Below are 12,320 nucleotides of genomic sequence, written 5' to 3'. Positions count from 1 at the left end.
ATGAAGACTTTGCAAATTCCCCTGATAATTTATTGCAGTGCTTTGCCACCCTGACAGCGGTGAAGCTTTTCCTATTGTGTAACCTGAATCTCACTTGCTGCAGTTTGAACACATCATCGTGTCTGTTAGCCCTAGGAGAGGTGAAGAACAGTTTGTTTCCTTTCTGCTTATGGAAAACTTTGTCTTGTATGAGGATTGTTACAACATCTCTCTTCTTGCCTTCCTCTTTCTCAACTAATCAATTATAGTTCTTTTGAGAAACTTTTCAACCCATCCAAATCAACATAGTTTTGCAATGCATGTGGTTGCACACAACAGGAAAAAAAAAAAAAGGCACATATTTTCTTCAGCTATGACTTTCATCAAAGCCATGTTCCAAGCTTGTGTCTGAAACATCTTTCTTGCTGTCTCCCTGCATGGATCATTACTTCTGAACTCATCCGTGGTGCTTCTACCCTGTCCTTCCTTTTAAAACTTGAATCAGTCAGAAATGTAGAGAGAGAAGGATTTTTTTTTCAGTTGATCTTTTTACATCTTTGTCTTAGTGTGTGACTGAAATATCATTGTTGCACTCTCATTTTATTTTGTGCTGACCCTTATTTTAGCTGAATTTAGATGGTAAGCTTATCAGAACATTGATCAGTCAAGGATTTGTTGAAAGCCATGTAGATAGTGTTATAGCTAATAAAGAGTAAAATAAACCTTCAAATCCTAATCTGCAAAACCTGCAACGCTGCTTTTCCATACAAAATGCTTACATGTATGGAAATAGATAATATGAGCTCTCTAATTGTATAATGTGGTACAAAACTTTTAAAATTGAAATCTTTATCTGATTTTCAGTAGCATTCCATTTTTGTGTTGATTTTTGTCTAATAATCAACATCCTTTCATTGTACATATTAAATCTAAAATTAATAGAGCCATAATACACTGTGACAGTGTAGTATTGGGAAGTGCCAAGTGATGTGATCTGTCATGTATTTAAATTACTCAGCAGTGGTAGGGTCTTTACAAGATTGTTTTTTGAAGCCAACTTTAAAAATGCTAACCTTCAGTTTTTGAAGTCTTTAAGCCATGAAAATTCCAAGCTTTTGGTGATTAACAAGCATGATGAAATGCTTTAATATGAACCACAACTTGACTGAGGCTTGCAAAGCTACAACTTGAAAACAAGAAGGGACCTTCTTGTACAGTAACCTGGCTCGATAGAAGTTACTTTTTTTTTTTTTTTTATCTGAAACAGATTTTGTTATCCATTTTTTAATATCTTAGGATTTTGGATTTTGGCACAATGAGCTTCACGTGTTTGCAGTTAAGCATATTTGTTTATGGATGTGAGTAGATGATAGCAATTAGTTTTCTTTGTGTAAGAATTGTGTAGTTATTTCAAATAGCTGAAAAGGAAGACATTGACTTTCAGTACTCTTCAGGAACTAACACATTCAGTTTCTGTTGGTTAGACTTCTAAATGTAAAATTGCACATCATTGTACTTTCACCTATTCAAAATGCTTGCCTGATGATGCGCTGAATATGTGCCTCCTGAGATAAAAGGAAGGCTTATGCAGGACAGAGATGGAAATTTAGCGCACTGTGTTTTTCTCAGGTCAGACCAGCCTTGTTTGGAGGAGGGTTGTGAACTGTAGTAGCCTTAGTAGAGTAGTGATTTGAACTTAAAATATCACAATGCTTCGTTTGCATCAATCATGTTGACATGCAGGATCAGATGTGGTGTGACAAAGTTTGGTATCACAGCCAACCGATATAATTAGAGTAGGTCAAACTTCCAAGAACAGATCTGCCCTTTCCCATAGTTGTGTGAAGTCAGACCAAGTACAGCAATGTCACAATTTGCCACGTAGCTTTGTTTCTCAAAGAATCTGCTTCTTCTAGAAGTAGTGAGAAAAATATTCAAATGAAAAGAATAAAATTCTGAGATTTCACTTAGTTTTGGCTTTGAATTTCTAACATTATTTAGGACTGAAGCCAGCTAGTATGCCAGCCAGCTAGTACGTGGGCTGATACCACATTAGTAAGAGCTGAGGTTGCAAATCGATATTGATAAAAGTGCACCTCAGTATCTTCCATCCAAAGTTGAAAGGCTATGTGTATCTTGTTATGAGAGAGACGCTGTGACAGGGTACAGCAGCCAGCCCATTCAGCTGAATATGTTCCACTTAAATATTTAAAATTATTTTGGTACATTAACTGTGATTCTGGCTCGCTCAGAGATTGCATTTCCTAGTGGAGGCTGGCATATGCTGCGATATGCCCGCTCCAGGTGGAGCGTTGGGCTGCTGTGAGCTGTGCCCACCTGCTGTTACCTGCTGGGTTTGCGTGGCTTGGCTGTGCAAGCAGTGCAAATGGGTCAGTGACAGCACAGGGAAACAGAAGCTGGAGATGGCTCAAATGTGAAAGTTCAAACAGACTGAAATGTGACTTTCAGGCGCTGCCAAGTAAAATGTGGGACACCTGTTGCCTTAGGAAAGTCAGAGCTGATCTATATGTTGTTTCAAAACAAGTCTGAGTGTTCACCTTTCGGGGCAAGTTTGTGTGTATAAACCCTCATTTTCCAGAATACAGTACCCTATTTCCATTTTGCTTAGGTTATTAATTGTTTAGAAAAGATTTATTTTAAAAATGTTTTAAAATATGCTTTTTTTTTTTTTTTTTTTTTTTTTTTTTTTTACCAATTTTCCAACATATTAATATAGTTTCTGAGGCTATGAGTATGGTAGGAAATTTTCCCTTTTCTTCAGAAGGAGGGGAGCCAGCCAAAAGCAAACTATTCCAAGCCGCAGAACACAGAAGTAGAGAGCAGGTGCATTGCCTACAAGATAAGCCAATGGTGCACTACTGTAAGCCCATTTATGCCACCTGTGGATTAAGGAAAAGAGAAAGAAGCAAGAGAGAGGAACTTCTCTGCCTTAGGCTGAGCCTTAGCTTCTTCATTTGACCTCTTCACCAGCATTTCTTAAATCCTGAGCCCCACATTCCTGCATTTTTGCAACATTCCCCCTCTACAACCATAGGATAACAGAATATGCTCAGAAGAGAAAATACAGCTGTCAGTCAGGTTTGTACACTGAATACTTCCATGTTCAGTCTTACCTTGTGTCAGGCCAAGGTAGGTAAGTTTTCAGTTCCTCTGCCTGGGCAATGTGTAAGAAAAGTGGCCCAGCAGCCACATGGCTCAGGTAGTTCCTCAGTGGTCACTTCACATGGAGCATGGGATTAGCAACAACCCCTTAAGGGCTGGAATTGTTTAGGAGCTCACTTTGACGGGCAAGTTCTAAAGAAGGGAAGGTCAGGGATTTCAATTTTATTTAGGATTTATATTGAAATACAAATTGTTGAAATTATATAGGATTTCAACTTTAAAAATGTTACCTTGATTTTCCCATTTAAATGAAGAGTAGCTTTTTCTTTTTTTCTTTTTCTTTCTTTTTTTTTTTTTTAATTTTTTTACTTGCTTTCCTTATGTGTGCATCCTTAAAAATAAAAGCAGAACTCCAATGGCTTCACCTTTGTGTAAAGTGTAATCCCATTTGTCTGCAGAACCATCAAGAAACAGTAATGTGATTTCACCAGCAAGTAGGTTCTGTTTACTGACAGCCTTTAACATTTAAAGAATATGGGTTTTGCTACTGCATTTTGTTTATTTTTCCTAATTCTTTTTATGTGTACATCTTCTTTTCCAAACTCAATTGAGTAATACTGTGTATTAGCACTTGACATGCTGCAGAAATCATTTTAAAGCTTTGTCTGCATAGGATATGGACTTGCTGTCCTTGCAGAGGTCACAAACCACACCATTTGAAATGCTTGCACTTCACTGAATACAGAAGTGTCTGGTACTAAGTGATAAATTGTGCTGTGGTGGATTTGAATTAAAATGTCTTGTTTCTCATTGCAGGCACCTTTTTCACAAGTCCTGTGTAGACCCCTGGCTGCTAGACCATCGTACCTGCCCTATGTGTAAAATGAATATTTTAAAAGCTCTAGGGATCCCGGTAAGCATGTTGCATAGGAGCTGGTTGGGGGAGAAGGGAAACACCAGCCACTTGGTTGCATCCCCAGTCCTTTGCCATTCTTCTCTTCCTGCCACATTATTGATTTGTTAATTAATTTCCTAAGGGTAATAGAAGCTGAAATGTGTGACTCTACCTCTCTCCTGCATCCCACTTTTATTAGCAAAAAAGGATGTGTGTTGGGTGTTGGGGTTTGTGTGTCTGTGACTGCCCAGCCCGGCTTATCGAGCAGGGGATTGCTTACTGGGGTTTCAGATTTATACATTGTTTTGTACAGCTTTTGTTTGTGTTTTAAATCAGGGCTGGTTTGTGTTTTTTGTTTTTGTTTTTTTTTGGTTTGTTTGTTTGTTTTGTTTTTTTAATTCCACACTCAATTCAAATATCGAAGCAGAAGGTCTACAGATAAAAATTTCCCTGATATACCAGGTGAGAACAGCTAATTGCTCATTTTAGGGAGCCAAATCTCTTTTCTGTCAGATTTGTCTTAAAGTCTATCTGTAGCAAGCTCTGTGCTACTAATTCCAATTAGGAAGATGTCTACCGGTAACTAAGCACATGGCAGACCCCATGCTAAAAGAGAAATGGTTAAGCTCTTTGTACTTGATACAATTAGGTATGGTTAGAACTTGTTAAAAATAAATCTTTTTAGGTTGCTTGTTTCTATCCAGATCGTGTATGTCCTGTCTGCTGTAGTTTCCTACCAGCACTTATCGCAGAGAACAGGGGCTTCTCCAGGAAGAAGTGAGTCACTTCTCACAGCGCGAGGCGTGCCATGTGCTAGTGAAGTTCAGTACTGAAACCCTGGTCAGTACATGAACAGGTGCTGTAAATGCCCTCCCCAGTTACAGATGGTGACACGCCAGCTCACATATGAGAGAGCTGTATACAATAAAATAGATTGCAGAATCACAGAATGGCTGAGGTTGGAAGGGACCTCTGGAGATCATCTAGTCTACATGTTAAGGTCTTCCAGCAAGTTTAGTACCATCTATCAGTATTTACATCCAGAATATGGCTCTCAGACTTAACTGGCAGCTGCTGAAGGCTAAGCATGTATGCAAATCAAACAGGTTGTCTGAGGCTGGGTACATCAAGGGGACGAAAAACATGCCTACAGACATTGTGCAGAAGTTTTGATTTGCAAGACTGGCTTTACTATACATCAACAGCTCTGTAGCAGCAGGTATAGAATCTAATTGCCATGGTTAGGAGTTAAAGCATCGTTCAGTTTCCTCAGCCTTCGTTTTAGCTCTCACAGCCCCTGGTGTTCTCTCTGTGCTGTGTGGCAGAAGGGGGATCCTTTCTGCTTCCTCAGTGAGAACTTTCCACACGGAGATTCAGTGGAAATAGCTGTGCTGATCTTGTAATTAAGGATACTGTTGTAACCCACATACACAACTGGGTCAAATTAAGATTTCGGAGTCAGCCTCAGCACTGGTCTGTCTTAACATCCAAGTGTTTGATTTTTAGTGTTAATGTTCCACTAGCCAAGTTTGTTCAAAGGATTTTATTTTATTAATTTCTGTAAAAATTTTCCTAGCATGTTCTAAGATGACAAACTGAAAACAGCCCGCTCCATCATTTGGAGAAAGCATACTGGCTGCCACGTGCATGAGGCATTGGTTAAAGTTAGGGAGGGAGAGGGAAGAGCTGCGTGTTAGCTTTACCCCTTGAGGTGAATTACAGTAGGAACGGTTGTCCATGGGAACTGGGAACATATGGTAGCCTTCATGTCAAGGGTTTCTTCTGGATGACAGCAAAAGGAACAGGAGTCTGAGAGCATCAGGTAGCTTGGGGGTTTAAAATTCTTGTACTGCTATCAGTTCCTGCTCTGTTCTCTCTGCTTTCTCTTTTTAAAATCTGCCTTAACTTCAGCTGCTGCTTCTCCTATCTTGTCTCCTGTCCCTGCTTCTTCTCTGCATAGCCCCCTCCTGCCTGGTGTCACTGCCCATGCTTCTGCTCCCCGCTCATCTCACAGGACCTCTTCTCCACCTGCACAGACACTGAGCATCCTCACCCTTCTCCTTGCCCCATGGCAGCAGCTTAGGGCAGCTTGGGAGGGTGTTGGTCCTGTGCAGTGGTTTCTGGTGGCACAGCCAGCTTCCTGGCACCACACAAAGCCCTGTTCTCATTGGAGACTGCAGTTGCCAGTCCCTAATAAGCCACCAGGCTCCATCAGCACACATGAACTGATTTTTTCAGAGGCTCATAATTTAGCCAGATGTCAGTGGGCTGTTGTGGGAAAAGACATTTCCCGGGAAGAAGCTGTAAAGCTCTAGGGCTTCTCAGCAAGAGGTGGCAAACGCTTCTGTAGAGTGGATAAAGCAGAATGCCATTCCCTAACCACATTCTTGAGCCTTGCTGAGCCATCTTAGCTGAAATTTCCACACAGAGAAAAGAAGCCTTAGGCAGGCAGCAGTCTCTGATGGGAAGCTTGAGCACCAATTTGCCAAGGATCTTTGCAGATTTTACAATGGGAGGAATGAGGAAATCTTACCATCAGCAGGACTATTAGTTTTTCTACTGCCAGCTGAATGCTTGTCCTATGGTTCTCGTTAAAGAGCTGGCTTGTGCAACTGTAGATAGATTGTGCTTCATTTAGCAGGAAGACCTGGGATTTTCCAGGAAATGATTGGTTAAAAAAGAAATTTCTAAATATTTCAAGTCACTTCACATCTAAACTCTCCATTTAATTTGTAACAACGACTTCAGATTATCTGCCCTAAAACCAGGATCTGCAGGCTGCAGTGAGGCACTAAACTGTCTGCGCTGATTTTCACGGTAGCTGAGCATCCTAACATCCCAGCCTTTCACCGTGGCACTCTGCAGCTCCAGAGGATAATTAACTGAATATATATCAGCAAATGTTTGGAGTAACCTTTTCCACCGTCTCTGTGCTGGTGAATCCAGCTCACAGACTTTACCTCTTTTGGCTGTAATATTTGAAGTGAATTATCAGTGCAAGTGACTTTCACTTTCAAAGACCTACATTGCTTTTGGGAAGATCATATCGCATAAAATAGTTTCCTTCTGCTTCTCCCTCTTTTCTGCAAGTATCTGCTGGATAAGCAGACAGCTGCATTTTTGGCAGCAGATTGGATGACTTGAAGCTATTCACTAAGAGCCTTAGCCAAGCGCTCAGAAGTCAATACAAAGCCTTCCCTTGACTTTAGTGGAATTGTGCCCTCAAAGCACTTACATGCAGGGAATGAGTGAAACCAATATAATTAAACTTAGCAAATGTATCTGGGTCACCCTGACAGCAAAAAACTTAATGTAGTTTTTTCGATCAGTATTTTATATCGTTAGTTTTATAGTATGCTGCCTAATTTGCGATATTTTTCCAACTAAAATGATTCAGGAGTAAAGAGATTAATTATATCAAGCAATGTTATTTTAGCATCTTTTTTATGTTTGGTTTGGATTTCAATTATTTTTAAACATTTAAAAGTTAGTGATAAAGCCCCATTCTAGGAATAACTGGAATCAGAGCAAAGGACAGACAACTGATCCCCTGAAAAAAAAAATCAAAATAATTTTTCTTAGAGTACAAAATAAAAAAGCAGGTCTTTTTTCTTTAAGATAGACTGTCCTCAAAGTCAAATGTAATTTTAAAATGAAATTCTGAAGGCATTTGTTATAACAGCTGAGGGTGAGGGAAAGAACGGTAGATCTAATGAATGATTTGGATCCAAGGCCTACAGATAAATAATTGGTGTTTCACTCAGAAAAGTACAAGTTTGGTGGGCTTCATTAAAGTCACATGTAGCTGGATGTGCCTTTATCCCGGTTGTGAGGAGCTCTCACTGCCTGGGGATTAGGTTGGAACCAAACAATGGCAATTATAATTTTTATCCCAAACTTCAGCTTGTGGATACAAGTCATATGAGGATTGTGTAAAGTTCACGTCTTTTTCATTAGGAACGTTTGTGAAAAAATACTCAGGAGATGGCAGCAATCAGACAGGGAATATATGGGAAAAGAGAAAACATAGTAAGGTCCTACTTCTGCAAAAAATGCAAGCATATGGTAACCTCCAGAGTTCAAAGGGATTACCCTTGTGCTTAAAGCTAAGCCTCTGTTTATGTCTTTGCTGTATATTTTGCTTACTTTCTAGATGGCTGCTGTTGGAGGCAGACAGGTTCTGAAAATTTTCAGAAATGCCTTAACAAGTGAGACACCTGAGCGTAGCAAAAATCAGATCCACAGAGCAGGTTCATCACCTCTGACTTTAGCCATCCAGATACTGGATTTCCAGCCTAGCAGCTTAAGCCCCTCTCTGTTTAGTGGTGAGCAGTAGGAAGGTAGAAAGGGCAATTCATAGCACTTAACCATAGGGCGGGATGAATCACACAGCAAAATTATCTCAGACTATTGAAATTAGAGGAAGCCCAACTGACTGATCCAGATTAGCCTTCTGACTCCTGGACAATAATGATAAATGTGAACAACATACATCTATGTTTCCTAGCTTAACAATGTATCTACGTCATTGCAGCTCAACCTTGCAATGCCCCTTTGTCATTTTGGGCCTGCCAAACAGTATCCTCGTTTCTGAATTATCCTTGCTTTTTGTTATGGTACATTAAAACTTCAAGTCCAGATCTTGAAATAGTTACGCAAAAAAGTTTTCTCCATGCCTTGGGGAGAACTAGACCCAGCTGTGTGGGATAATGGCACAAGAATCTGTTTCCTCTGAGAGCAAAAAGAACCTTTTACTCCTGTTTTACACCAGTGTTTATGGGGAGCTCCATAGAAGTCACTGCTGTGTGAAGGGGAGCATCAGACTTTTAAACAGGTCTAGAGAAATCAGGGGTAGAAATTAGTTGACTTCTTAATCACCCAGCTTGAATGTAGTTGTCTTGCTGGACAAACGGTCCTCCCTATCCACTTGAATGCTCAGTGTTCTCCCCAAATAGGTGCTTTAACATTAAGGATGCAGTGCAAAAGGTGCACGCTAAAACACCCTCTCATTGCTTCCCCGTAAGCTCGGTAGAAAGGCAGGCACCTGACTTGAAAAGCTTGGATCGTTCTGTAGGGGTAGTCATGTTCACTATAAAACTGCAAGAAAGAAGAAATTACAGAGAACTTGCATCCATGCTGTCTGAATCGCAAACCAAAGAGGAGTCTGATCCACATAAAACTCTTCAATTTTCCAATATTGTTTGTTTGTTTCTTTTCTCATCATTTTATTTATGCAGGAAATACAGCATTAGCAAAGAAAAAGATCTTTTCATGTTAAAATACTGTCTTATCAACAGTTTTAGCTTCTATTTTCGCACCCCACTCATAGATGCGCCCACAGGCAGTTCCGTGAATTCCTATTTCTGAAAGCTCTGATATCAGCTCAATAAAATGTATATTGAGATAAATGATAATCATCCCCCTTCAGCTACTGTCTGTGTTTACATTCGTAATCTGACTCAGCAATCTGCCTGTGTTGAGCAGATCATACCAATAAGTGAACTATTTTTTCAATTTACATGCTCCCAAAACCTTTAAGAAGTAAAAATAAGGATATTTAGAGATTGTAAGTGACAGTCTAGCACTGCATATTTCCAATGCATGCTTTGGATCTCTCTTCCAACAGATTGCATTAATAGGTTTTAAGCAAGCAAACTGTGCGTGTTTATTCATCTTATGTTGCCATTTTCAGTACTTGTTCATAAGCTGTTCCATGGGAATCAAGAAAATGACAATAGGAGCAGTGGGTTTAAGAGAAAATGAAAAAGCCTAAAAAAAGTAGGAGCAAGTAAATGAAGTGTTTTTATAAAATCAAAGCTCAATTTTCTTCTTTCTCTTCCCATTAGCCAAACGCGGATTGCATGGATGATATACCTCCGGACTTGGAAGCATCCATAGGAGGACCTCCAACCAACCAGATAACAGGAGCCAGCGATATAACAGTGAATGAGAGCTCTGTTGCTCTGGATCCCCCGGTGCGGACTGTGGGAGTGCTACAAGTCATCCAAGATGTAGACTCCTTTCCCCAGGCTGGGGAGAGTAACTTCACAACAAGCAGTAAGTTCCTCTTTCTGGCAGAATTTGCACTGACAGAAATTATTAAAAACCTGAATCACAAACCGATATTTAATGGGGGAAAATGGCCTTTGAGGCCTTTTTTACTGGAGCAGTGACCTTACCTTAAGCCAAGTGGAAATCTACAAGGTAAGTAGATGTAAATATCATGTCATTCTGCTGCACTGCAAACACTCCCAGCCTGTGTCCGAATCTGTGTGTAGGATAACAAACTCTAGTTGGAGTCCCCCACATGGACAGAAGAACAAGCTATTCCATTCAATACAAAGAAGTACAAAGTTTTGGTCACCTTCAGGTATTGTTTACATGTCCTTTGGCCTGCCTTTCTTCACGGGGCTACAAGACCATATGGAAGTTATTACCTGCATATGATAAAATAAATAGTAAATGCAGCAATCGCTTCCACTGCCTTTGGTCAAGAAAAAAAGAATGTTGAATTCTGTTCTTGCCTTTCTCTCTATCTTCTTACGCCAGCTGAAGCTTGTCTGATTATTTATTCATACTTGAATTTCTCATTTCATAAGGATTGATGGTCCTGTACTTGAAAACTTGAGTACGGTGAAATAATGCTGCCGATTTGTACTAAAAAGGAGAAAATTGGAGGTTTTCAGTGTAGTTTTTGCTTGTTCAAGAGGTGCCATTTGAGCTAGTAACCCACAAAATGTCTACATGGCTCTGTTTCTAATGTTTCTGATGTTCATTGTTGAAAATCTACTTCTGACAGTTTGAAAAGAATGGTTGTCAGCTGTTTTGAGTGAGGATTGTTTAAAATTCTCGCTTTTAGGTAAAATAGCAGATCAGTAGAAAATACATATCTGTTTGATACCAGTTGGTGCGTTAGTATTGACAAGAATATTGTAGAAAATCATAAGATATACTTGAAGGGAGGTAGGAGAGTGTGATAAAATACAGGCTTGTATATGTAACCAACACAGCTTCTGGAAAAAAAACAATACTTTCAAGCATTTTTACGTACTACTCTGACCCTGGGTGTGACACCAAAAAAAACGTGATGTGTAAAAGATTGGAGAGACATGAGAGGGCTAGGCTGAAATGATCATATTTTCCTTCATGTTGCAGCCACTGTCATGGCAGTGAAAATAACTTCTGGAAATACCGGACTTGTGACCTTAGGCATAAGTGACCCAGGAGTGGATTTTTAAACTCGTCTTTTGTGGATTAGGTACTTGGTTCAGTTTGGGTCCTTTTATGGTCAAAATACTGGATCCAGCAAAGGGTGTGAGCAACAAGGTTATAGACCCAGCTGTGATCCGTGGCCAGCCTGTCAGCTGGTGGGATATGACTTTCTCAAGCCTCCTTGGGTGCTGGCAAGGGCTGTTCAAAACAAGATGTTATTTTGTTCCTTCCAGTAATTGTTTTTAAATACATTTGAGGCTGATTTAAACTGTGAGAGAAAGATTTTGCCACAATGCTACTAAAGGCTGAGATAGACTCTGGTCTCAATGCTCGTGAGGCCAGCAGCTCCCCTGGCAGATAACTACCCTTGTCCCACTGTTCTTTACGAGGTCCAGTACTGAGGTAGGGAAGAAAGGCCATGGTGTGTCCTTTACACCCACAGCTGTTTGGCCCAAATTGAGAAAAGCCAGCAGCCCGGTGTAAAGTCCAACATCAGGGGCAGTTCATGCTTTTCATCCCAGTATCTTGGCATGCCAAGAAGCAGTTCTTTTGGTCTGTCGTCAGTGGTAACAATGGTGTCGAGGCAGCCAGGGAACACAAGAGCTCAGTAACTCTCCAGCCGTGGTCTCCCCCTCCAGGTTTGTTTTGAGAGTTTGCAAAAGTGTTAGTGTCCATCCAAACACATTTGTTCTTCATTTTCCATGTTGCCAGCTAAGTAACTGGTTGAAAAGTTGCTTTGAGCCAGAGGAGCACAACAGGGCTGCAGATGCTTTATTTTGCCTTCATGCCCTCCCTTTTTTCCATTGCCTTTGATGACACTGGGCAACAGTCCCTAACACCAGGCAATCCTGAGGGCTGACAGCAGAGTCCATAGATGAGAAACTTGCACCAAGGCCAGAGGGTCTGTCCCGACACTCAGGTAATGAGGCAACAAACCACAGAGCTCCCAGAGCTCACTCACACATCATTGGTATGTTGTAGCCAGGAATCTTCGTCTGGATTTCTCATCTCACAGTGGAATACAGAACTTGAATATTAGTCAGTTGTAGGTGTGGAAGTTTACATGCTGTCATCACCACATCCAAAGTGGTGCAATTTGCAGTAGTTCCCA

The 12,320-nt window shown here is 40.5% G+C and overlaps 1 protein-coding gene across 2 annotated transcripts in view; it reads left to right on the top strand.

Annotated features, from left to right (window-relative positions):
* Nucleotides 1–12,320, top strand: part of RNF150 (ring finger protein 150) — a 122,040-nt gene that overhangs the window by 78,793 nt on the left and 30,927 nt on the right. For both annotated transcript variants that reach the window (XM_068680823.1, XM_068680821.1), the window contains exons 5-6: nt 3,919–4,015; nt 9,844–10,054. In XM_068680823.1, coding sequence (XP_068536924.1) covers nt 3,919–4,015; nt 9,844–10,054 — 308 coding nt within the window. The remainder of the gene's footprint in view (nt 1–3,918; nt 4,016–9,843; nt 10,055–12,320) is intronic.

Source organism: Anas acuta, chromosome 4, assembly GCF_963932015.1.
Source record: "Anas acuta chromosome 4, bAnaAcu1.1, whole genome shotgun sequence".
Taxonomy (NCBI): Eukaryota; Metazoa; Chordata; class Aves; order Anseriformes; family Anatidae; genus Anas; species Anas acuta.
Note: the sequence above shows the minus strand (reverse complement) of the source record. Positions and strands in the feature narration are given on the sequence as shown.